This window comes from Pocillopora damicornis, chromosome 10 (genome assembly GCF_964200805.1).
Source record: "Pocillopora damicornis chromosome 10, jaPocDami1.2, whole genome shotgun sequence".
NCBI lineage: Eukaryota > Metazoa > Cnidaria > Anthozoa > Scleractinia > Pocilloporidae > Pocillopora > Pocillopora damicornis.
This window is the reverse complement of record NC_142679.1, coordinates 4,710,924-4,737,195: the sequence shown is the minus strand read 5'-3', so window position 1 is coordinate 4,737,195 and position 26,272 is coordinate 4,710,924. Positions and strand designations below refer to the sequence as shown.

General features: G+C 38.3%; 3 protein-coding genes and 2 long non-coding RNA genes across 5 annotated transcripts; 2 read left to right on the top strand and 3 right to left on the bottom strand.

Annotated features, from left to right (window-relative positions):
* LOC113669286 (fascin) lies at positions 1-5,645 on the bottom strand. The gene is made up of 2 exons (XM_027185287.2): positions 4,211-5,645; positions 1-1,855 (listed from the first exon to the last, which is right to left on the bottom strand). The coding sequence occupies exons 1-2, from the start codon at positions 5,016-5,018 to the stop codon at positions 1,188-1,190; spliced, it is 1,476 nt and encodes a 491-aa protein (XP_027041088.2). The 5' UTR covers positions 5,019-5,645; the 3' UTR covers positions 1-1,187.
* LOC113669289 (uncharacterized) lies at positions 1,484-13,948 on the top strand. The gene is made up of 4 exons (XR_003446071.2): positions 1,484-1,877; positions 11,180-11,280; positions 11,808-11,884; positions 12,383-13,948. It is a non-coding gene; the product is annotated as an uncharacterized LOC113669289 (long non-coding RNA).
* Positions 9,844-16,595, bottom strand: LOC113669287 (chitobiosyldiphosphodolichol beta-mannosyltransferase). Its single transcript, XM_027185289.2, has 15 exons — positions 16,232-16,595; positions 15,448-15,528; positions 14,935-15,041; positions 14,664-14,815; positions 13,926-14,015; positions 13,611-13,677; positions 12,959-13,008; positions 12,746-12,867; positions 12,425-12,463; positions 11,921-11,983; positions 11,706-11,816; positions 11,230-11,291; positions 11,078-11,130; positions 10,381-10,456; positions 9,844-10,032 (listed from the first exon to the last, which is right to left on the bottom strand). The coding sequence occupies exons 1-15, from the start codon at positions 16,428-16,430 to the stop codon at positions 9,901-9,903; spliced, it is 1,404 nt and encodes a 467-aa protein (XP_027041090.2). The 5' UTR covers positions 16,431-16,595; the 3' UTR covers positions 9,844-9,900.
* A 70-nt stretch (positions 16,596-16,665) lies between these two features.
* LOC149038538 (uncharacterized) lies at positions 16,666-18,734 on the top strand. Its single transcript, XR_016180210.1, has 2 exons — positions 16,666-16,985; positions 18,549-18,734. It is a non-coding gene; the product is annotated as an uncharacterized LOC149038538 (long non-coding RNA).
* Positions 18,735-21,375: 2,641 nt separating this feature from the next.
* Positions 21,376-25,779, bottom strand: LOC113669288 (monocarboxylate transporter 12). The gene is made up of 4 exons (XM_027185291.2): positions 25,519-25,779; positions 23,912-24,504; positions 22,698-23,067; positions 21,376-21,840 (listed from the first exon to the last, which is right to left on the bottom strand). Exons 1-4 carry the CDS (start codon positions 25,706-25,708, stop codon positions 21,593-21,595), a joined length of 1,401 nt encoding a protein of 466 aa, XP_027041092.2. The 5' UTR covers positions 25,709-25,779; the 3' UTR covers positions 21,376-21,592.
* Between the last annotated feature and the right edge of the window lie 493 nt (positions 25,780-26,272).

Here is a 26,272-nt window from a genome sequence, read left to right as displayed (position 1 = left end):
TTAGTGATAAAGGGATGAAACAGTTTTATTCATAGTTCAAAACAACAGCAGGGTTTACAACTTCACTATTTCAATTTTTTTGTAAGTAGTCTTCATTTTGCGAAGAGACAATTTTTGATGTAGGGAATTTGCTCCTTGACATTTAAACCCAAAAATACTAACTTGATCTTCTGTAAGATAGATAGTACTGTGATTAATTTAACAAGTATTCTTAAAGTAATTTTTGCATACTGTTCTCTCTTGGTCTAGGGATCTGGTTTGTAAGTTAAGTGAACGCACACTTTTTGTCTAGTATTTTTTTTTTTGAGACTGTAAATTGCCAGTAGAGGTACTCTCTGACCTTATCCAATAATTGGCAAAACTTCACCGTTTTTCTTCACTCTTTGCCACCTAAATAAATGAATTTTGGTAACATAATGTTTAACTGTTTTGTCATTTAATGTTTTCTTGTTTTTGTTTTGTTTTTCTAATATGGTTCTGACTTGACATTGAGAAATTCAGGTCATTTACCAGCAAAAAATTTTTTTGCCCCATCGAGTGAATTTAATTGTAAACAAACTAATAATGATAACAACAATAATAATGATAGTAAAAATAACAGTGGCTTCAATGTTTAGCTTATTGCATACTTTGATTGAAGATGTTACTTTTTAATGTTGAAAACAGATGTTACTGGGCTTCATGTAGCAGTAACATTCTAACCTTTTTGTTATGTTAATTCTTCTGGTCTTCAAAGCCATGAAAATTAAATTGTTTAACCCTTTAACTCCCAGAAGTGATTAACATAAAACTTCTCCCTTCAATATCCATACATTCTTCAGCAAACAGGTGATGAGAATATTCAAACTTATCAGGTAGAAGCTGCTATCTTGATCTAGCACTAAGTTCTCATAATTAATTTAAAAGGAAATGTGTGGCAGCTACAAGGGAGAATTGACAATCAGATCTTGGGAGTTAAAGGGTTAAGTTTGAAAACTGAAGTGAAACTCAGAAGTGATCTTAATCAGCCTTCTTATGATAAAATTACAGTGTAATAACTATATCATCAAAGACTAAGAAGAAATTAGTTAAATTTGCTTCTTTAAGGATTTTTTTGGAAATGATTTGTTATGCTTCCAGTTTACTTGGTTAAAAAATATTGTCCTCTTAGTTTGAAAATTATTAATTAATTCTACACCTGCTACAGTTTAGTACTCCCATAAACTGTTTTTTCCAAGTGACTTTCCTGTGGCACAAAAGGATCCATTCTGGTGGCCCTCGATGTAAAGTCCATTAGCAGCTTTTATTGCCATTCTGTTGTACTTAGGAAGTTCAATACTGTACTCATGGGCACCAGCTTCGTCATTTGCCAACATTACGTTGCCTTTCTCATCACAGCACCAGTACTTACCAGAGTCGGTATGGATCTTGTACAGGCCATTCTTGCATGTCACAAGGAACACATCATATTTAGAATGATTGCTCTCTAATAAATCTTTTCCAGATTTCACTCCAACAAAGCCATGTTCACCACGCAGCACCAGCATGGGTCTGTTGACCAGCTCTGGCACATGAAACCCTCTCTCCTGGTCAATTTCATCGCTGCCCTCAATAAGATGACCATTGTCCTTGCCTGTGATGTACTTCCCATTTCCAGCTTTGAAAACAATCTGTTTGCCATGCCATTCCAGCTCAAACCAGCAGTTATCTCCTGGTGCTTCTGCTGATGCTGTCATGCCCTTCTCGCCTAGGTTCCAGTATTTGCCATTGGTTCCACGTACTGCTACCCGTCCCTTGTCACTGGTCTTGTCAAATTCTAACTGGAATATCTCAGTGTCCTCAAGTTCATCACGGCGACTAAGGATCACATCCATTCCTATTAAAGGGCAAGTTTGAAGGTACAGTGTAAGTCTATTCATTTAGTCAGAGCACCTTTATGTTAAGTGCCATGAATCCAAAGTAATCAGAAATTCAGCAGACCTAAATCATTGTAAACGTTGCAACAAGCTGCTGGGAACTCAAGGGAAATGAGCAAAATAAGTATGAGCAGTGTGAAGTGTGGAAATATGCAAGTGACACAGTTGCACTAAGGTTTAGCTTTGAACCTGAAAGGTTGAGTAGTTATTGTAAAAGACTTGAGTGTAATACAAGAGCCATAGGATCCTGGATTATTTGCAAGACTCAATAGAAAATTGTTGTAATGCACATTCTGTTTAGGTGTAAGTGCATCACGTGCAAAACAGCTTCTATACAGCATAGCTTTGCCCAGTCAGAGAACGACAGGTCGAGACATAACTTGAGCACTTTTTAGCTCCCCTAGGCAAACTTTTTCTTATCAGTTTCCACAAAGAGGAACATTAGGTGTCTCAAAAGCACAACAAATTAAGGTGTCTTTGTATGAAAGTTCATGCCCTAGGCTTTAATCTGTCAATGACTTAGCCTTTGACTATGTTTTAACAGCACAGGAAATCTTGCCAAAGGCACACAAAAAACTTTATTTCAATGATTCCAGAACTTTAAAATGAAGACATTTCAATTAAATTGAAAGGAAATATTTTGTTTTCTAAAGATCAAGATAAGGCAGTATAATAATTTTTTCTCCAAATGTTGCATATTAAGGATATTTTGTATTAAATAGCTTTTTTCGTATCAAGATAAGCTGATTTTACATTTCCACTCCTGTTGTGACAAATATTAAGTCTTTGACAACCAAACAATGCTCTTGAACACAAACCTCATGACCCGCCATACCGCACATAATTTAAACAGATGAGAACTGATAAGTTTTGAGCATTGTTTAACAATTCAAAAATCCACAACATTCCAGTTGGATATATTCTTACTTTATATACAGTGACTGATATTACCACGAAACACCTTTCAGGCTGTACAACTGTTATCGCTGGTAATTATCATAACAAAAAGGATAACATTATTATTTAATGCTAGGATCTCTTATTGAGTTAAGGCTTCACACTTCCTATATTACCTTTTAAGGTAATAAATTACACAGAATTCGACCGAAAAATTGAACATTTTAAAGAGGGCAAAATAACAAACAAAAGTGAATTTTGCTTCGGGCCAATCTCATCATCCACTGTCTTGCTGGGTTATCATTTGAGAAAATTTCAGTTTTCAGCTCGTTCGATAATTTCATCGCCATCATCATGCTATGTTTCTCCTAGAATTCGATGTTAAGAGTGTTTCTTGTTTTATTAAGTTAAGTGCAATAAGTTTCCGCAAATGAAAACACCGATCTGAACAATAGTTTCTACAGCAAACATTTGAAACTCTTTGGGTGAGAGGCGACCGTCGGACGTCTGAGTGGCAACAAAATAGAGATACGACAGTAAAAGCTGTGGATTGCCGTCTTGTTTTTTTTTCTTTTTTTTTTTTTTTTTAATTTTGATCGCTACAAGGAAATTGAATCTTTTGCCTTGCGATGAAACGAGCCGTATCCAATCGAAGAGGTAATGACTATTGTTACCTTTTAAAAAAGAGATTTCGTGACAAATAACTATTGATTGAACGCTTGATCAATATCAATCAATTAAGCGCCACATGAATCAGCTGACTCTGTTGCGCGGAAATACTTGTCAAGATTCCACCAACTCGCCCATGCAACTTTCTTAAGAACCTCCCTTCCTTCTCAAATTCACCTCGTTCTTGGTTTGCCTTTGAAAAAGTTATTGGTATGATTTTTCATTCATGAGACCACAACGATTTTATTGTTCCATTGTTTAAATGGTGCAAAATTATTATGAACACAGTTGCCGCAATGGCCCTATGTAGGACACAGTCGGAAACCAAATCTATTTGGGAATTTTTTTCATTATTAATACTTCTTGATCTAAGTTTAGCTTTGTTGTAATTTTTTCTCGAGTTGAAACTCAAGTCAAGAATGACCACCATTTCATGGCAATTTTCGCTCGAAAGCTTTTTCTTTATTCTCCGAGAGTCGTGTTGCACGTGTTTAAGTTTATCGATCTCAAATCCATTTATCTTTGCTTTTCAACTCGGCTCTTACAATAAACAAATAGAGGACTCGAAACAAAGCAACTTTAAACCTGTTGATTTATCGGCAAACAGAGGAAAATTTGCATTTTGGTGAATGAAAATCACATCGACGTCGCTACTATCGATGACTCGTCGACATCGGTGAAAAGTTTCGTGTTTGAACAATAAATAAACCAAGCTTTACTTGTACTCAACCACAACAAGCCATACATACCTTGATGAATCGATAGTCGTCGGTCTCGTTGGCCGATGAATGAAACCTGCGGCGGACTGTCTTGAATAACAAAGAGCTCGTCTTTTCCGACGGTAGTGTTTTTCCCGGCTTGGATTTTACCTGTTCCCACCGCTGCTAGATAATTGCCTTTGTCCGTTCGGAAGGCCACCTCCCCCTCGTGAAACTCAATGGTGAACAGACTCTTTTTGCTAGGGTCTTCATTCAGAGAGCCATCGCTGTTCAGGTACATTTTATTGCTGGCTACAAAAGCGTACTTTCCCTGGTTTTCGTCGAACTCGAGGGTAAGCATAGCGTCTGCTCCCCATGGAATAACCTCTGTGGCTGTTATGGTCTCGGTTTTGGTGTCGAGATGCGCGTAGCGTGTCCTTCGCGAGCTCATCACATTGATTTGCGGGTGCATTGCGAGCTGAATCGACCAGAGCTCTGTTGCTGATGGTTTAGCCACACATTTCAGCTGATCACCCGATCCTCCGAAGTATGCGCCGTAGACGCTCTTTATCGCCCAGTTTCCACTGGCTTGCGTCTCCACCGTGAATTTCGTTTCCTCTGTACGCTCTTCTTCTTCACACTTCACGTTGCCTTTCGGATCAGCAGACAAGTACCGGTTCAAGTGACTCCGAAAATAACAGATATCACTGCCTTGGTCTTGTTCCAGCGTCCATATTTGCTTCCTCTTCATTGAAACTCCGTCGACGTTCAGCTTGAAACCGAATGTCTCGAGCGTGAGATATTTCTTACTGGCGTTGTTCAAGAGTCCTATAGTCCACTTAAACGTTTTAGGAGCCATGATATTTTCAAAAGGAGTCGAATTTACTATTCAGAAAACGCTGTCAACGTTGGGTAAACACCTTTGGTGACTATTCCAATCGGGGCAAGACGCGAGAAAAATCAGCGAGCGATCAAGGATGCGTCCGAACTTGAGAGGAGAGAGCAACGTGTGATCACACTCTATTGTGAAATGTGTAGCTATGTAGACTGACTGAGGGGCCAGGCCTGGAGGAAACGATCAGTTGACGCCCTCTTACTGATTTGCTTTTCATTGTAATGAAGCCATTCGCTAGTGGCATGACATACATCATTTATGTGACAGCGTGTGGTCGGGACGATCTTAGTCATCTTAGTCTTGCAAGCTGATTTGAACAAAACTGCGGTTAGTTTGTTTTCTTTTTAAAATTACAAACTTTCGATCCCTTAAACCCCGTGGTTGGAGCCTCAAAAGTCTTGCATACGTAGCATTTCCGTCGCCGCGCCTTGACCTGTGTTTTTTTCGTTCCTGCACGTACTCGAGAAAAAGAAGAATAACTAGACCGCCATCAGTGCATTTAACCGCTGATAGATGGCTTTGTCAACTCCTACAATGGAAACCGTGACAGAGATGCCATTACACACATTAAAAAGTCACGAACTTCTTAATCAAAAATATCGCTCACGGCTCGTCATATTGTTATCGTTAATTGGACGCCCGCAGTGGCAATCGGGGTGCATTGTTTTGTCATTCTTATGTTACCTCGTTGATTATAGTTTTCAAAACTAGTCTACTGCATGGAAGTATACTTCATTTGTTAGAAGAGTCGCCGACACCTGTCTTTTAAAAGGATAGTATTATCAAAATTGTTCCTTAACGCAGGGAGCCAAAACGCGTCTGCGAAAGACAAATTTTTCTCAGTTCACTGGAGTATTTTCCTCGTAGTATGATATAGTTTCAGCACTAACACAGTTACGGTATATTGGAGACAGTAGTCTCCTTTCGGTCCTTTGTTGGCGTTCTGGGAGGTCGAGCGTATATTCATGTTGCAACACCAACAGACCTTATTTTTATCATTCCGCACAATTAAGGAAAAATACTTATTTTCAAATACCAAGAATCTCACCATATACAGAAATCCAAAAACTAAAAGATTCCTTGATGAGGTTCAAGTAATAGGCCCTCAATGATCGTGTACAACATGTAACGTAGTGAATATCGATGGACTCGATATACGGTTTTCTACACCAGTATATTTTTTTTTGTTTTGTTTTTTTTTCCCAACAAAATCTTTTTCTTTGGAGAGCTATATTTTCAACGAATCACATCCTGTCGCGTCAGCGATATTTTTCTTTCTGTTTAAATGATTCGTCATGGTTCTTTTGTCATTTTTTTTTCGTTTATTCAGGTTGCCAAATTTACTTCTGACTTTAATCAGCCTTCATGTGGTTGGACGCCATGGTAACACAACTCGACGTTTAGTGGCTGTTTCGTTTTTGTGCAAACTAAGGAAATACAGAAATTACACCGAAACTGCTAATAATAATTGTCAGGGAATAATTTCACTGTCGTTTTATGAGAAGGTTGATTTTTCTACAGTTAAATATTCGTTTCCTCTCTTCATGATAAAGAGATTGTCTGCCTGTCGCTTAAATTTTCAGTGTATCTTATCTAGCTTTTAATGTATGCAGTAAAGTGTTTTCAGCTTTTAATGACTTCATTTTTCCCCTGATATTCGGTCGGATCCTGCTACACTAGAATGCACGAATTCCTCGTGATCTTGCGAGAATCTTCGGCATTTTAAACCGAGTGGTAATTTGAATTTGGTTAGAACTCGGCATTCATTTGCCTGCACCTGTCTTGGGAACAAAAATGGGATCTTTTCGTCGAATTTTTGCGAACGAATGGTATTACAACAACCGACTGATAAAACTGTTTCTGATCCCGGAAAGCACAGAAACATTTACTTCAACGATGGAAAATTACTGATATCCGAAATAGTAGTGTGTAATATAACTTTTCATTAAATTTACTCTGAAGGCTGTATGATTTTAGACATTTTCCGGTTTTTGGTTTAGTCTGAAAATTTTTAATCTGCAGCTGCAACAGCGTTCGCTCGTAGTGAAACAAATTTTTGTAGGAGTTTTGTAAAAGGAAATTAGATTTGCTAATTTAAACTGGGTAAGAGTATGATCAAGAACATCTTTGACAGTATTTATTTTTAGAACAAGATATCTTGCCAATCAAGAGGAAATAAGCTTTGTTAAGAATTGAAGGCCTTAGGAAACTGAAGCTTTAAATAACTGGGAACGATTTCAGTTCAAGATTGTAAGCCAGTGATCAAACTGAAAATATATGTTTCAAGTACATCGATATCGATTAGAGAATAATAATCACTCCATCTGGTTACAGCAAACTTTCCAGGGGATCAAATTAAAGCTGACTACTTTCATGTTGTCAGAAGAAATTGCTCATATGAAGTGTTTACTTTTTCAGTTAGAAGTGTAATGATTGTCGTTGCATGCAGAGCATTGCATAATTGATTCCTTTTCAACTGCGAGTTTGATGCTAACTGTGCCTGTTGTTCCAAGCCACTGTTCCTTCCTTATTTCAGACGGATTTGGGAATTGAGTTTACCATAGGAATTTTGTCATCACAGGCGGGGGAAGGAAAACTGCTAGTCACACTTCATGGTTTTTTCATGGAGGAAAATAACACTAGGAAATCAAAAGGAAAATGGAAAACAGGTTTTTTTTTTTTTTTTTTTTTTTTTTTTTGGGGGGGGGGGGGGGGGGCTTGGCTCAGTAGCCAGGCCAGTGCAGGGCACGAACTCCAACAGTGTTAAAAACTGAAGTCGCCGTTGTCGAAGGTGTTAAAAAAAATTAGCATTCTACATTTTGTGTCAACGGAAGATCGTATTAACTTCTTTGAGAGATTAACACATAAGACCTTATTCGTCGTTTGAAGAGGCATTTTGTTCCCACCAGTTACGATGGATGGCATCGTTGATCGTGATAGGTCGACACAGGTGTGGTTAACATTCCTTGCCATAATCCAGTCACATAGTGTGAAAGCCGATTAGCGCAGCTAATTGCTGGTTTTCACGTGACGTCACTAAATTTCAGACTTCAGAACTATTGATCCTCCTGAGATTTTACTTTCATGATGTATTAGAGCAGCTAAAAACTAATATTCAGACAAATTTTCACTCCAAATGGGTTCTTGGTTTAGTGATAGACTACTCTTGAATTTCTAAGCTTTTGCGTGACGTGGCCTTTACATGACGAGCGAGAGAGCTGTTATGTTGGTTTAAAAGGTGACTTATTTAGGGAAATTCAGCTATCTGAACAGTTCTTGTATTAGAATAAAGTATTATTGTTACGTTTATGAGTTCTTAGAGAGATAACTTCACGCTTTTGTAGCAAAACTCAGTGACAGATGTTTCTGCTGGTTTCCGGCCGCCATGTTGGTGCCCATCTAGGTGGGCACCAGCATGGCGGCTCCATACAAATCTCTGTAAATTTGGGAAAAACGTTTCTCCTCATATCTTCCGTAAGAAAAATTGCTGTGACCTGAATCTTGGCGAGAGTCTTTACATATCTAGCTTCTTTCTATTTCCAGATTCTAGACTAAATCGATTGAACGGTTTTTATTTTTTATTTTGATCTATTTTGAATGGCGTGACACTGAAAACCAGCAATACACGTAACACGCCTTTGCTTTGTTTTGACGAGTCTTCTGTTGGGTTTTGCTCTCAACGTAAGATTCTCCTAAGTCCTTAAGAGTTTCAAATTTTTCAGGGACAAAAGGTATTAAGAGAAATACCAGTAAGCCTCTTTTTACAGTACTGTAGACGCTGATCGCGCCATGTGTGGCAGCTCCCGCAGCAGGAGAACGATTAGAAGTTGACAGTGGCTTAATGCCCGGCACCGTTTATGGCATTGATATTAGAAGATACCCAAGTTATTTACTTATCTACAATTTTGATTAGACATAAAGTTTTACATGCACGATGAGCTCCAAATTTGTTTTTCCATTCATTCATCTAGGGGCGAATGTTGTTTCTCATTTTCGTCAGCTGTAGACGACACAGTTTTTATGATCATTAGTAACTGTCCTTCCAATATCGAATTTCGTCTGAATAACTCCATTTTGGATATCTCCTGGTCATAGAAAGAAACTGAAAGTACTACAAATATTTCTCTACAAAAAATGCTCCAATACGAGGTCCCTTTCAAGGCGCTGTATGAGTTATCGACAAGTGGAATGCTTAGCTGCTTAGCTGGCGGTTTTGTGTGTACTTTGCAGCTTAAGCCTCTCATCCAATTAAACCAGCTACGCAGGCGAGAGGAGTGCTTCTCTAGTTTACCGGCTTTCGATTCCAATAGGCACGACGGAAAGTCACTAGATAAATTAGAGACTTAGATCCACGTTTACGCCAAACGGCAAACGCCCAGAAATGGCAAACGATGAACGGCAAACGTGGAAAATAGCTACGTGGTATTTTTTGCCGTTCACGTTTCACGCAAACCCGGATCTAAATCTCTCTACTCTAGCTAGACGTGGGCGTGGGTTTAGTCACATGACGTTCATAGAACATATCCCTTGGGGACTCCAACAACAGTGCAGTGGCATGGAAACGCAGAGAAAGGCAGGGTCTCAACAAAGGATTTAAAGAGAGAGGTTCCCGTTAACCGCAAAATAACACAGCATGCAGGAGCCTGCAACCTCAAGACATCCCTTTCGAACCAAAATGGTAGCCTAAACTAAGTGTGAACGGCGGATTCAAATCAACAACGAAACATCGATTAGTATAGCAACTTTTCTCAGATCCGTAGCCATACGATAATGCACAGTCTTCAAGAAATAATTTATACTGAATTTTATTAATTGAGATGAATTTAAGGAAACACTTGAACATGTTTCATTTCTCTTTTAGCAATGGCAGGACAATTTTTTTCCAACTCGCATCCCATCTCGTCCTTTGGAAACTTGCTAAGTTCTCTCTGAAACTAGTGAGTAATGGCTTGCTCAGGGGAAAACCTCGAAAGAGTTTCTGAAATTCAAAACAACAGAAACACTATCAGATGACAGTTCTCTTCACTTATTTTTGTGATTTTAAGAACGGACTTTCTCGACAATGCGTCTCGTGGAAGTTTATTCATAAGTGTATGCATGGTATCAGAGTGTAACCCCAAGCGTATGTTGGATGATGTTCTCCATCACTTTCCGAAAAACATAGTTCCTTTCAATCATTGTTTTTTGGAAAAAAAAAAGGGGAAATCAAAATAAGTATTTCCTTATCAACAATATCAACAACACATTATGGAAGATAAATGAGCCATATAACAGGAATAGGCTGAGGTTCTGATTTTAACAAACAAGGCCGGGTTTTGAACCTTACTTTTAGTTGTTGAGTTAGCTCCATACTGTCGCGGAATATCAGACCATTCTCTTCATGTTTGACCAACTCGTGTAAGCTGAAATGAAGGCGAAAATTGCCTGGTTATCTTACACTGATCTCATTAAATGTTAGAGGAGTAGGCTTACTTAACAAAGGGTAATCATTGCAACAGGCAAATTTCGGTAAACTATACGTTTTCCTGGCATCCCGTTAATACTCAGTCTATAACACTGTCAGGCAAAAGTTTACAGACAGTCATTGGAGGAGAGCTGTTCTTCACTTTACCGTTTAAGAAAACTTTCACGCAGCACGTTGTAATACGTAGTACTTGTACATGCCAATTTCTTTTCCCAAATATACCACACTTGCCATTACTATGAGTCACATTTTTTTTGTCTTTATGTCCTTCATTATAACAATAGTTAATATTGATTGCCTTATAAATTAACTGAGTACTGCACGATCAAATGATTAATAGGTGCCCGGTAATTAACCAACTAACAAATAGATTCCAAGTTGCCGTGCGTCTGTTCAGTAACTTGGAATCTATTTGTTTTATATAATAAAGAATTAAAAAAAGTTTTAATGATGACGTCATCTATACGTCTGTCCTCCAATAGATCATAAGTGAGAACCAATCAGAATGCATGCATAACTAAGCTTATTATATAATTGTAAATATTTGTACATTGCTTACCACTCAAAATGTATAGCACACACAGGCAAGCCACAACCAAACATGTCTACAACCTGACAATAGATAATACACAAATAAGTGATTTAATAATCAACTTTCTAGGTATGGCTGTAAAGAAATAAAGAGGAATATTGAGCAACTGACTGGCTAACCTTCATAGGCAAATCTAAAGCTGATGATGACTTGTGCAGACACACACCAAGGTCAGCTGAACCTTCAAATAAGTTATAAAATTCAAAGTTGGTTAGTCAAAATGAAATGCGCTGAATATTTTGGAAGGGCATAATTTACCCAACAGAGAAAAACTTGAGTACAACTGTGTGATATATTCATATAGATATATTAATTTGCAATCTGTACAGGAATTTAACAAATAAACAGCACAAACGAAGAGTCACCCCCCTGTGGGAGGAGTTCAGGGGTATGGTTCATCCTTAAACTCCCATACAGAAGTGATTAACATGTAACTTCTCTCTATAATATCCTTACATTAACTAGCAAACAAGTAGTGAGAATACTCAAACTTAACAGGTTATCTAGATCTAACATCTAATCCTCATAACTAATTAACAAGGAGATGTGTAGCAGCTAGATAGGAGAATTAACAACTAGATCCTTGAACACTCACCTAACAGGCGTGGGTAGTCTTCTGGCTCAAGCCATGGAGTGCATATTTTTACATGTTTAAAGTTCTTTTTACTAATTATTGTTTGATAATATTCCTTTAAAGGTCCCTTGCCTGTTAAAGAGAACAAAGCAAACACAGAGGTGCAATTAGTCTTTCTTACTGCTGGATTGATTTAACAGGTAATCTGATTGGAACTTTATTTACCCAGCACTCACCAGTTATGGCACAAACTATAGAAGGAAGGGATGCTTGGTCCTCACTTATAACCTTCTCATACTCTATTTGATAGACAAATAATTTGAAATTAATCAGAGATTATAATTTTTCAGAAAATTCCTATTGATGTATATCTTCCAACCTTGTGATATAAGCTTTACAGACCTCCACTTAGTTCTACTTAGCTCCAATTAAGAAACATGTACTTGATAATGGGAAGGGGGATCCCAAAATAGTAAATGGGTAGAAGGAAGGGAAAGGTATGAATATGATTTCACAGGAAAGACTAGAAAGCAGACAGAATGGTAGTGGAAATCCTTAGCTCCTTCGTCTTCTAAAGCACAACATCCTTTCTGCTTACTTCCTGTGATTTTATGCTCTATTCAATAATGCTGTTTACCCCAAGATCATTTAGAGAAAATATCTAATTTGTTGAATACATGTTCATTTATTTTCATCAGTAAAACAGATCAAGAGGTTTTAAAGTTCCTGGTGGTTCTTACCTTCAAGAGAATCCAGTAGAATTGAGAAGTCTTCATCTTCTATAAATATTTAAAAAGAAGTGTTGTGAGTTACAACACAACATTGTGACTAATGAAGACAACAGTATGCATCAGTTGTATTTTGAGGTACAGCTAACAAACAATTCCAAAATTCTAAAATCAACTATATGTTCATTTAGTACTTTAGCCAGTGAGCCAATGGCTCTCTGTATTACAAAAAACAAGCACATCCTGTACTTGAGAGTTACTGTCAAAGGCATAGCTTCTTAGCAAACAATTTAAAGAATTTTTGTTTTATTCAATAAGGATTTTAATGATTACCTGTCCAGCTTGTGCTGCTGACAAGGAGAGCAGGCCTCTGTTGCCTGAAAAGAATTCTTCCATCTTTTAACTGAATGGTGAATGCTGTCATAGAAGTTACATCATTCTTGAATTCTGAAGGACTTCCAAGAAGAGCAAGCATTCACGTTAATTGATTAAAAAAACAAAACTAACATGTGGAAACAGAAATAAGAAAATAAAAAATGACTATACCTTTCTGGTGCACTGAAAACTTCATATTCCTTGGAAAGCTTTAGAAAAAGCTGGAAGGTAATGTATTTAGATATCAACATAAGCAATCCAGACACACAATATCCAGTCTAATCCAAAGGGCATGGTAGATAGTATGAGGAAAGTTTGCATGAAGTTTGATATATGACTGATGTGATTGATTGGCTAATCATACATTACTTCTTGTTAGGTAAAGTAATGTAAACTATGTCTGAGACTTATGTACAACTGCCTTGTTTATTTTAAGCCTTTAAACCCTAATGTCATCATGCATATTCTCCATACTATTCTTTATACATTTCCCAAGGTGCTGACAAGGAGAATTTGTTTACTGATCAAAAGCGTCTTTAGTTGGTGATCATCTCCTTTATTCTCATGACCCTAATGTGTGATTCAGGGGTGATATTGTGAGAAGAAATTCAATGCTAGTCACTATTTGGGTTTAAAGGGTTAACCAGTTAGGCATTGACAAACCCATGCCTACTTTGTCTTGTTGACAGCCAGGGTTTTTACCAAATTATTTAATTTCCATTGTTCTTGCCTGTTGGCAGGTTACTTACTCGGAATCTTAACCTTTACTTCCTGAACATATAAATATGATTTAGTCCATTAAAAACTTGTTCGAATTACCCACTTGATGTTGTGTAGAAAGATCCATTTCATGAAACCGCAATGGAGGCCGATCATACAAAGTGTGTGCCCTACAGAAAAAGAAAAAAAAGTTTTGGGCTATTTTCTACATGTATATAAATTTATTTAAATACAAACATACACATAAATATTTATATATGTTTAAATATGTATATTTATATTGGCTTCACATGCATATTGTTAGATGCAGCTTTGGATTGTTTCAAACTAGATATTTACCAGTTTTTCATTACTTATTAATTTTATTCATTTAATTTGTGGTAAAATTCACTTATTTGATCACGTAACAATTACAGACCTTATTTCATATTTTTCCCACAAGTCTCTCTGCATTGCCTGAGTGACACACAGGTTAATTGATGACATACCTCCAAAAAAGAACTCATACCTGCATACAGTTGAAAAGGAAGACAGTACATTGAAACAATGAAATCATAAATAGTCCCTTTGAGGGTAGAGACATTGTGTTCTATGAAAAATTTACAAAACTTTCATACCATTTGAACAGTTCATATCCTTATGTTAGCTATGATACCAAAATATACAAATTCTGTCTCCCCCCCCTTTCCTAATGATCATTCCACATACTCCTGGGGTTGGGTGGAAAGTCAAGGGGGGGGGGGAACATTTTCATCAATTCCTCATGATCTTGTCAATTAGGTGTAAAAGTTATTAGCCATCAATCTGTGAAATCATTCTGTTGTATTTTGGTCTTAAAAATAATTTTTACCTTACCACAGTTTACCTTAAAGGTAAAAAGCAAAGTTTGCACTTGACAAGCTGTAAACAGTGTAGTGTACCATAACTTTTCTGCTATCTGTTTTGTTGCCATACTTCCCCCTTCTATCAACTGGGTCTTAGTTGAACAAATGATTTCACTTCAACTATATTGCTACACAACTTAATTATCATTGTTATTTTAATTGATAATATTGTAATCCAATTTTTCCTGAGCTGATTTCTCTCTAGTCCTTTGCCCCGAGTTTTTATCTGGGTTCCCTTTCCTAATCCCACAGCCTTGCACAGAAAAACCTACCATTTAGCTACCTTTACAAGAGGGTGTTCAGTATTCTTCACTCCCAGAGCCAAGATTGTAAACCCATAGTTATGCCAATCAATGACAAATTTGCTTCCACAAAGGAGACTCACAAACCACGCTGCTGCCAGGGAGGGGATGGCTGGAGGATTCTATGCATTAAACAGAACATCATTATTATTACTATTCTGTCACAATAATGATGGAAGACAGTTATTAATCAACAAATTAACACAGTTATTGGAACTATTTTAGAAGGTTATTCAGTTACCTGAACTAACAAATGGGTACATTGTGAGCCACAGCTTAAAAGGGTTACAAAGAGTTGGAAAAACTGAATGATTGCTTTCAAGGCATAAAACAGCAACTTGGGCAAACCTACAAATTATTCAGAATGAAATGATGTGAATAGTTATTTAACATGTGCATCATTAATAAGAAAAAGTCATAGAGTACAATTAGTTTAATTTATACTCTGTAATCACGACTCTCATACTTCAGTATTTCCTCACTCCCATTAACCACACAAGACTATAAGGAATACCAGGCTGACAATTCTGAGGGGGACAGGATAGAGAGGGAATTCTCGTGTCAGATTTCAAGCTATGTCAATGAGGACATGGAATATAACACACTGCTGCAAAGTGCATTGGGGTGCATTTTGTCTGTTGTGGGGTAAAAACTCAGAGTCTAATTCAAAGAGTTCTTGACCCATAGGCCTATCGCTTCCCTTGTTGTGGACCATTCTTAAATATTTCTAGGATAGCATTGGGCAACTCTATACCTCTCAGAGATTCAGGAAATTCTGGCAATGTCTTGATTACGACTTTTTCACTCTCTGCTAGTTCCTTTATTGGATTAGACCCTGAATAGTACAGAGGCAAAGAACACGATTATAAAACCTCTCTAGAAGCTAAGAAATTTTTAAAAGTATGCATGCCACAATGTCTAGCACTCTTACACTGGTGAACTGAGAAGAAAATAATATAATACTGAAAACACAAAAACTAAGTTTACTAAAACTCTAGATAATTGAAACTAACAATGGCTTCCCTAAAACTCTTTAATAATCAACTAAAACCCATTTCCATTCCCTTATGAAGTAAAAATATTGAGGTTCTACAGTCTTAGGAGTAGTGAAAGGTGGATTCCAAGACTCAAGAATCTAACCCATTAGTAAATTAATCCCACCATTAGATCCTGACTGAATAGATGTACAGAAATGTTTGTGTAAAAACAAATATGCCATCTAAAGATGTACCCTGCAGTTTCCATTACTCTCTTGGAAATTGATCAAGAATTTCTTAAATCCCTTTTTAAAGGTTCACAGAGAGGATATTAAACTATGCATGATGCAGTTCGTAAGAGTCTTAAGAGAAAACAACAATGCTCACCATCACCCATTGTAAAATACATCAGAAAAATGTACGAACCAATACTTCACCTTCCAACAGGCCTAAAACACCCCTCAAGCAATTAAATATTAGCGCACCCCACCACTATCTGAATACCAAACCCCCCCACCCCACCCCAAGCATACTTTTCATGAAGCCAGTATCATTTCATACCTCCAAATCCGACCATATCCACCCGAAAGCCTGCTTTTGCACAAGAAAGAGCATGATACTGCATACGAGGACTTCTGCCGATATCTCCGAGCACTAGGACACAAATTCTTGGCTTAGAAGGGTCTTTTCGGCCCCTCAACCAATATGCTACAAGTACGATCACGACAGTAATACCCGTCAAAACCGTCGCTATATACATCTTGATTGATTATTGATAGGTTAGTCAATAGAAAAGAAACTGTTTCGTTCTTTTAAATAAATTGTGGTGACTAATTAGTGATCTTAATGGCTCACGACTTCATCGTTGAACTATCACTCATTGGTCGCGTTGTCTCCTTCTACAAATAGATACACGAACATTTCTGGTCAGCAGACACTCATCAAAGGGTGGAAAACCAAGGGGCCATGGGATAGCATAACCCATAATCATTCTTACTCACAAACCCAACATCACTTCCATCAGCTTGGTCCGAGTTGTGAATAAAAACTACTGACGAGTTGTAGGATTTGTAAGGGTGAAACTTCACGCAAACGATGTCCAATTTGAGAGACACAAAACTGCGCAACGTGCCAGATTATTTGACCAAAAACTTATCCAAAGGATCTGATCATTTGTGGCTAGGATGGTGCAGGATTTGGAACAGCTACAGAGCCAAGTACGTTCAAGTCAAGAACGCCAGATTGACTCCGTTTATTCATGTTTGCATTGCTGCTATGGCCATTAATTATTACATGGAGTATCCCCACATTAAAGGTGAGCTTGTTTGTAGAGTCTGGTGTACATTTTCCGCTGCTTCACTGTATGTTTGGGTTGTTTACTTAACTGTATCAGGGACTTAGTATTTTCAACTGAGTTGATAACGTAAATTGGTCACCGTAAAGAGTTTAGAAGCTGGCGTTTCGAGCGAGTGATTCCCAATCGCTCTCACGAAGGGCTAACGGTCGAAGTGTTAGCTTTTAAAATCTTAACGGTGGCCAATTTACGTCATCAACTCAGTTGATAATACTAAATTACCCTGTTATACTCTCCCACCGACGCAGCATCACAGTTTCTTAAGAAACTTACCTACTTTTATCTCAGGGACTGTCTGACCTGGGTTATTTCTCAAATAGATCGTAATGCATCCTCAAGTTAGTAATAATTTCTATCCACCATTAGACACTTAAAAAGAATGGAAGTGAAGTAGTTTTGGTAATCTTAAGTGGATTTTGTAGAAAGGAAAGTTTAGTTGAAAGCACACAATCATATGTATTGGACTGACTTAAGACCAGGAGAAAAATATTTTGGGTGATCCCTAGTGTACCAACCTGTTACTTTCATGAGTGACTTAGGACAAAGACTGAAAATATGATTAACCCTTTAACTCCCAGAAGTGAATAACATAAAAACTTCTCCCTACAATATCCATACATTATTCAGCAAACAGGTAATGTGAATATTCAAACTTATAAGGTAGAAGCTGCTATCTTGATCTAGCACCAATTTCTCATTACTAATTTACAAGGAAATGTGTAGCAGCTAAAGGGGAGAGTTAACAATCAGATCTTGGGAGTCTAAGGGTTAAACAGAGCATAGGAAAATAATAGTGACAATACAAAAAATTGCTTTCTCTTAAAACAAGGGAAACCAAACGTTTTTGTCTCTTGAAAACTCATACATGTATTATTAACAGCCCTGGATCTTAGAAATGATAAAATATCTATGGAAAATGATTGGTAAATGACATTGCCCAAACTAACTCTTTGTGACAATTCCTTTAGAAAAATGTGACTACTTTTTGATCAGGGAAATGTACTTTGGAATCCTATTTCTAAAACCTCAGAGAGTAAGGAAATGGTCTAGGATTATTCCAATGTCTAAAACTTGGGGTGAATTACTAGTGTTTGACAAGAGAAGGGAAGTCAGTTTTGGTTTGAACTAGCTAGAATTTGCTGAAAATGAGGGCTTGGAAAATCAAGTTTCCTTTATCCCCTTACACCCTAACATTAGTAGACATATTCTCCATACTGTTCTCAATACATTTCCTAAGGTGCTGACAAGGAGAATTTGTTTAACAATCAAGAGCTTCTATCATTGGTGATCATTTCCTTTTTTCTTGTGACCTTTACATGTGATTTTGATATTGTAAAGAAAAATTTGATGCTAGTCACTTAAGGGGTTAAAGAGTTATGTAAGAAATGCTCATCGTGGAATTTAGGAGCTCCCCAAAATAACAATCTACTGTGACTGTGCTATAGCAGAATAATCATTTCAGAGTTTTTCTGTGCTTGAATGTTGACCTTTTTGAAAATGTGTTTACTTTTTATTTTCCCATAGCCCATTCCAGTTGGAGGAAGTATCACTAAACAAGATTGCTGCAAGTTATCTCCTGGGTGTTTCTGTCACAAGGAACAGTTTTATGTGATGACCAGGGAAGAAAACATTCAATAAGTTGGACTGGACAGTTGTTGTAATCAGGCAATTTGTGAGAATAAAATCCTTATTTTCAGTGTTGTGAGAAAATGTCTCAAACAACCCAGGGTTGTCATCTGGGTTCTAGCCCTACGTTTAGGGTGGCAAGTCAATAGATTAATGTCCTCAACTTAAGCAGTGAAAGCAGAAGTTTTATTTTCTTTTGTAAGTTTTACTTCGTAAGTTTCCAAACTGAGACCCCTTTGTTAAATATTCAGTTTAATACCCCATTCAGGTAATCTTATATGCTGTTTGCTTTGACCTCGCTCTGTTTGCATTCATCTACAATTTAAGCTTTAGAAGCAAAAGGAAAAGTTTTTAATCTGATACCCCTCTGTTAATTTGCAATTGAATGCAGTTATTTTCAAGCTCTCTAATCCATTTAAAGTAACCTTATGTACTCTCTCCATTTTCTCGAGCTTTTAATCCTTTTTTCTCCTCGTCCCTCTCCTCTCCCTCTTCCATCACTTGAAATAAAGTGATTCATCTGGGTGATTTTTAACCTAAATCAATTGTAATGAACCGTGGTTGCATTTTGCTTGATTTCCTTGCATGTGTGTATGCAACTGAAACAGAACACATTTCATGCCTATTTTGATACACTATCTAAGCGCTAAGCAGAAGACATCTTACGCTTTTACTCAAGCTTGTCATCTTAATTGCCGGTGCGTCAAATAAACGAAGAGATGCACGGCCACAAGGCTAAACAAGATTTCGTATTCGAGTTGCGTATCCCACTGGACTGTCTTTAAAGCCCAAGGCGCACTAGTAGAAGAAGGAATGGATATCCCAACTGCACGGACAACGCAGTATATGCTTTTCCTTGCCTTTCTATCTGGACAGAATATTATGGCCTTCAACGGGTTTGTGAGATACATTCGTGCACTCTCTAAGTAGTGAGCTGTTCAAAGACTTGCTCGGAGCGCACGAGGGTATGTAACTGGAGAACAAAGCCCACTTAATTTACAATCATCTTGACAATCTCAGCGTCGAGCAGAAGTTATGCACGCTCAAAACTGAGAACTTTTCTGGTAGGTGATCATTTCCTTCATTTTAATTACCCAAAAGTGATATTTTAAGGAGAAATTAGACGCTAGTCACTCTTAAAGGTCAAAGGGCTAGTATTGTAATCAAAATGAACAGATGATGCTTTGCTCCTGTTGCCCAGCAAGACATGAATTTGACGACTTCACGCAACAACAGCATTTTTATTTAAACACGATAAAAAATTCAGCAAAAGCTGATGTGGTCGTGTACGGACAATAAAACTAAATTCCTAACTAAATCCAATAAAACTAAATTCCTAACTAATTATAAGAAGACTAATGTAAGATTTCTACATATTTTCAACAATAAAAATTCTACATAGTACATCATTATAACATACGTGGCTTAAAAATACACTTGAGTGACTTTTTAAAAGCGTCAACGTCTTGAATTGATCTCATTTGATTTTCCAGAGCGTTCCACCGAGTGATTGACTTGTATGAGCATGATTTCTTGACCATATCGGTCTTAGGTCTAGGTAACTTAAATGTCATTTTCCTCCTGAAGTCGTAGCTACTTACATACTTTTCAAAGTGACGGCTCATAGGACGTGGCAAAAGATTATAATAAGCCTGATGCGCTAAGATTAGTAATCGTTTCTCATACATAATCTCTAAGGTATTCCATTTTACTGTGGCAAGAACCTCCTTGCTTGGAGTACACCAATCCAAGTTAAATATTATTTTCGCCGCTCTAACATGTATAGATTCTAAGCTTGAGAAAAATACTCGACCACAAGAGCCCCAAACTAACATACCATATGTCACAGACGGCAGAATAACCTTAAAATAGAAATCAATTCTTGCCTGTATAGGAAGGAAATACAAGGATTTAAGTAAATTCAACTTCTGCGTATATGACTTAGCTAATTCCGATACATGATGATCCCATTTAAGAGCATTATCTATCTGAACACCTAGGCATCTTGCAGAAACAACCTCCCCGACAACATAATCACCCATCTTAATAGCTTGTTTTGGCCCAGTAAATTTTCCGCGTCCACCAAGCAATATATATTCCGTCTTGGTGGGATGTGGAGTGAGACAGTTCTCGCAACACCATGTATATAGCCTTGCTAGTACTTCATTCAACTTGGAGGCCACCAGATCATAGGTCGGAGCTGAGACATAGACGGTGGTATCGTCTGCGTACATGTGAAGCTGTGGGTCACCATCTATTCCCTCAGTGATATTGGGCAGATCATTACAGAAGATGGAAAACAGGGTGGGGCCCAGCACCGACCCTTGAGGTACACCAAAAGTAACTGGCATAGCTTGAGATTGACACCCATTAATCGTCGTTACTTGCGTTCTTCCAGAGAGGTAATCTCTTATCCAGCACCACAAGTCCCCAGCTACACCAAGACTTTGAAGTTTTCGGAGCAGAATGGAGTGGGGAATTGCGTCAAACGCCTTACGAAAGTCTACAAAAACCACGCCTACAACATGTTTCTTGTCGATCGCTTGTCTCCAGTCATCCGTTATTTTCACTAACAACAGCTCGGTGGAATGACCTTTTTTATACGCCCACTGGTGAGGGTTCCCAAGTCCTTGTTCAGTGACATGCGTGGTAATAGTTGACGCCACCGTAGACTCCATCAGTTTTCCTGGATAAAATTGGATAAAATCTCGGGAAATATCCACACTCTCTTTTGAGTATTATTGTGATCACTTGTATGATTCTTAACGTTCGTTTGAAGCATTTTAGCTTTGTTGCGAGATAGTATTTGATGTCATTCCAGCTTCAATCAACTGGAATTCACAATTTTTATTTTTGGAAATTGAGTGGACTGCAAACCCATCACACCAACACCAGCGCCCCTTAACAATGTGATTATCTGTAAACCCATTAACATGAACAATTCATTGTTGACTGCGGACTGCGGAAACTGGTGTTATCTCCTCCAAGCCAGGCTCGTGATGACAGCTATCCTCCTTCAAGTGCTGGGTATCGGTTCCATCATCATAGTCTTCAAGAGATACTTCAATCTTTTCAGTTTTCCTGTCTCTAAGACAGCACAGTATCCATGGAGTAAACGAAGCTACAATAAGAGCACCGCCAGCCATGAAGAATGCAGGCCCATATGTGCCAAGTTTGTCGACGGTAAAACCTAAGAGTGAAATTCATCAACCCATTATAATCAAAGCTCTGACAAGATTCTCGAATATAATTGTTTATCAGCGACCCGACCTCAGTGATAATTACTGGGATAATAAACGTGTCATGCTTGCAATTAGAGATTGTAATGGAACAGTTCATGAATAGTGCGTCATCAATTTGAAGCTTCTACATCCCCTTCCGGGTAACCCTCCGTGCATTGACCTTTTCAAGATTGGTTCGTTTAAATTCCCGCCTCCGAGGCCAAAACTGTGTAAAAATGCCCCACCAAGTGCCGGATTTGATCGTCCATTCTTTTCGCACAAAGCAAGATTAGCGACCGTGACTTTCTTGTAGACCTTTCCTTCTGAGCCATCTGTTCGAGAAAGTGAACTTTTTACGTTTAAACATCTCCATATTAGAAGACAAAACACGTTTATTCTGTTGGAAAAACTTGATAGTTCCAGCTCAAATTCCTCACTCAAGCAGGCTTGGCCTTTTCCTAACGGGTATAATATTCGAGTTATTTTAAGACTCAGAGCGTTTTTTCTCCCACAAACTGATGATAATTACGTGTAGCTCTTCTACTGCCTAGATGTTTTGACACAGAATAAAGAGACACGTCTACATCGACGAAAATAGTGACACAGTGCGGGCGTATTTCTGGAAATTCTGAAAAGAGAAGCGATCTATGAGACATTTGAGAGGAATAGCCCAGCTAAGCAAGAAGCCGGAATTTTATAGTGGATTTTAAGTGTCAATTTATGCAATTTGCGTTTTTATGACATGAACTTGCACTTTAAAGGACTTAAAATATAAATTCAAGAGCCGTGGTTGTCTCTCAATTTCTTTTCATAGTATTGTCCATACCTGACAGAGGAGGTCCAACTAATGTCACCAAGGACGTCGCCAGCAAAACGTTACCAAAGGCTGAACCTGCTTTAGAGGGATCTACGCTTGTCAGAGCTATGATGTTAACCAATACACCCATTGCCCCGTCACAAAACCCGAATATAACGGAATATGCGACTAACCATTCGTAGCTGTTAGCCAAGGCAAGGAGCATTGTCGAGACGCCGTTTGTGATTGCCATGCCTTGTAAAATAAACCAGTTATCGAGTCGTTTGATGGAGCACAGAAAGCCACTCACAAATCGGCCAAGAACAATATTGATTCCCATAAGAAGAACGAGCCTTGACGACGCTGCAGAAGACATCCCACGATCTACGGAGTATTTCACCTGAGAATGTAAAACAAAGTGCGAGACAACAGTAAAAGTGAAAGATGATAACTTGTCCCCCCAAGTTAACAGGGGGGAGGGGAGGGGAGTCCTTGAGCGCTTTATCCTCCCCTTGTTTTGCCTTTCCACTTCACCATCTACTCCCTCAGTGTCAACTCCGCACGTGGGGTTCAACCATCCATAAACTCAACCGTCTCTGATTCTTTTTCAATCACCATAAAGCTTAAACTTTTACATAAACTTTTTTGTCAGTTGCTGCTAACATCTCGTGTATCTCGCAATTTGAACAAACTACCTAAGCTGCTTCTTAGTAGAAATGTTTTTCTTTTCTCTCTAAGCAAAGATAACATTGCTGAATATCGCCTCATGTTTGTTTCCATACGGTTGGCAGTATTGCCAACAAATGAGAAATCTCTATTTGTACTCTCCAGGCTTAGCCCGCCCGCTACTCAAAAAAAGTGTAGAATACATTAAGAATGGAGAGGACTTAGAGAGTTGGTTATTTTTGGACAATGTCGACGATGGAGTTGCAAATAGCGGCAGAAGGCAGTCAAAACAAAATGAAACATAAACGAATCTAGAGGGTTTATTGTGCTACAAACACGTGTCTTTCTTTCCTGGCTCTCGAAATAAGCAGGTTATTCTTGATTAGTAATAAAGCAAAATATTTTTGTTATGTAATAATCTATTATTGACCAAGCTTTCGGTCAAAATAGCTGTATATAAGCCTCGTATTTTTTGCGTAAAGAACTCGGCCAATATCCATCTTGACCGGCCTCACTTGGTCAATAACGCACATATTCGGATCTCGCATTCGATTAGTAAGAGGTGTAGAGCTACCTACCACAAGCACATAGATTATAGAACGACCAAACATAAAGAACACTCCTGTGATTGTAAGCGCAATAACACTGGGAACTTTCCATACGGAGCAATGGAATGTGAATCGTTTGGACTTTCTTCTCTGTCCATCCTCTTCACTTGAAAGCTGTTCCCCGCTCTCAGAGTTTTCTGTGTCCACTTTAGAATCAAAAAGCAAAGCAAGCAATGCGTTTAAAACTAAAGCACCCGCCATGATCCGCAATGTACTTCTCCAGCCGACAGCGTCAGTAAGATATTGAAGAACTTGGCTGAGAACCATTGTTCCCAAGCCTTGCCCCGTTGAAACGATTCCAAGAGCAAATGCTTCGCGTTTGTCAAAACATTTTCGAACCATTACTAAACCTGACACTAATGCACAACTAGCCCCAATCCCAATAACGCTAAAGGCTACGTACAAGACGGTCAAGTTCTTAGCCAATGAAGCTGTCGCTAAACTGAGCGCAAATGCCACACATCCCGTCACAGACACCGTTCGGCAGCCAAATCGGTTGGCTAAGGAGCTTGCAAATATGGAAAAGAACGGCACCAGGGCGATAGGTAGCGAACCAACCCAGGCTAGAAAGGAAGACAACAATGATAGTTTCCTCATATAGGTATTTCATAACATCCAAAATAAACCTGATAAAAAAAATACGTGCAAGGACCGAACACATAAGTATTTGGCCATATGAGAATGGAAATAAGTACTCTTTCTCAACGTCTTAACGTCTTGTATCGACCTTAATTTTGATCAAAGCAAGCCGGGGTTACCTCTCGAAGGCTTTTTAAATATCTGACTAGACTACGAGCAATCCCTGCTTTTCAACTTAACCAACTTTATTTCATGAAGGAAAACTAAACCGTTTATAATTTGGCCATGCCATTCATTTATTAGCTATTCTATCCTGCAGCTGATTCTTAAACCAGCTTTGTATTTGCTGACCTATTTGACATCCTTGTATTTTTGGTGGTGACGGCCGCTCATATCTGATCTAAAGAGGCATTGAGTAGTCACATGGCAGCCTCGTGCTAACGCTACCTCCTAGCTGTTCATCGAGTTAAATTTGTTACGTTCGTCGTCTACAATCAGTGTTAGTATACCCCTTACTATACCATAATTTCACAAATTTGCCTGGCTCTCTGCTGTTCTTAACTTTTGTCCAAGTTGGTATTTGTCGTATTTGGCTCCGGTATTCTTTACCTCAATCGCAACTGTTTTTCGTTAAGTAACGCAACGGAGGCTTGCGTGACATTCTAGAAATCGCCATAATTACGTAGTCAAATGAAAAACTAGGTTTTCAGACGATCCAAGGCCACTCTTTTCCACGTAAATCAGACCGGAGACAAAGAAGCAAAATACGGGAGTGGGTTCGACTATTCATTTGAAGAGAAATTTCGAAAAGGTATCTAAATGTAGTTATTTTCCCTATACAAAACCCTTATATTACTGTTGTTACGTAAGAGGTACGAAGCAGTCGTATGGCAACCTATGCCATATGGGCTACCTATGCCATCGATGCAAATTAAATCAGCGTCTCGAGAGATTGTAAACTTTAAAAAATTACATGTCTAGTTAAGTCATTAGATTACCTGTACGTTCTCGGCTTTCTTTAAAATGATCCATGAATATCGGCAAGAGCACTCCAAAACTATAAACCAATCCAGTGGTGAAAGCCAGATTCGTTGCAGCGGCGAAGCAAACAATCCAAGCCCAGAAGCTTTCCCTTTTGTGCGATGGGTGACCATCACGAAATATTTTACAGACAGCACAGGAAAACATAATAAAGATTTACAATCAATTGTAAAGCACGGAATACAGACTCGTAACTTGAATGAACGAATAAAAGTCACGCAGAGACAGAGTCATGGTCTCATCATATGACGCGATTACTCTGCAGTATTAGCCAGTGTTGGCCAGTTCAAAACCCTGCAGGAAAAATCTTTGGAAAAATGAATACATTTTTGATTTTCGTAATTATTCAGTACAGCCTGACACCTGACTCTGTGTGAGACGCTTTTAGTCCTGAGGGGGTATACTGCTTTACTCGGGTTGTGTGACCCTTTGTCCCTCCATCTTTTGTGACCAGTAATGTTTGATTTCATATGCCTCGTTTCGACTCAGAAATGATCCAATCACAATATTTGTCATTTTTGAATGGATGACCAACACAAGGCAATAAAAGAACAATTTAGCCTCAACCCTAAAGATAAGAAGGCAGGTCCCTACCCTGAATAGTGAAACAAAATTGCAAAATCTGCCGCGAACAAACATCATGGAACACAGTGTTTCATATGGATTTCCCTTTATCTTCCATAATCAGTCGGCCACAAACGCATATGCCAA

Coding starts and splice junctions, on each gene's coding strand:
- LOC113669286 (XM_027185287.2), bottom strand. CDS start 5,018: ATGGCTCCTAAAACGTTTAAGTGGACTATAGGACTCTTGAACAACGCC. Junction 1,856..4,210: donor ACGACTATCGATTCATCAAG/GTATGTATGGCT, acceptor GCCCTTTAATAG/GAATGGATGTGATCCTTAGT.
- LOC113669287 (XM_027185289.2), bottom strand. CDS start 16,430: ATGTATATAGCGACGGTTTTGACGGGTATTACTGTCGTGATCGTACTT. Junction 14,816..14,934: donor GTACCCATTTGTTAGTTCAG/GTAACTGAATAA, acceptor TTTAATGCATAG/AATCCTCCAGCCATCCCCTC. Junction 12,868..12,958: donor GTTTTCAGTGCACCAGAAAG/GTATAGTCATTT, acceptor TCTTCTTGGAAG/TCCTTCAGAATTCAAGAATG.
- LOC113669288 (XM_027185291.2), bottom strand. CDS start 25,708: ATGTTTTCCTGTGCTGTCTGTAAAATATTTCGTGATGGTCACCCATCG. Junction 23,068..23,911: donor CTATAATCTATGTGCTTGTG/GTAGGTAGCTCT, acceptor TTACATTCTCAG/GTGAAATACTCCGTAGATCG. Junction 21,841..22,697: donor AGTTGGACCTCCTCTGTCAG/GTATGGACAATA, acceptor TTTCACTCTTAG/GTTTTACCGTCGACAAACTT.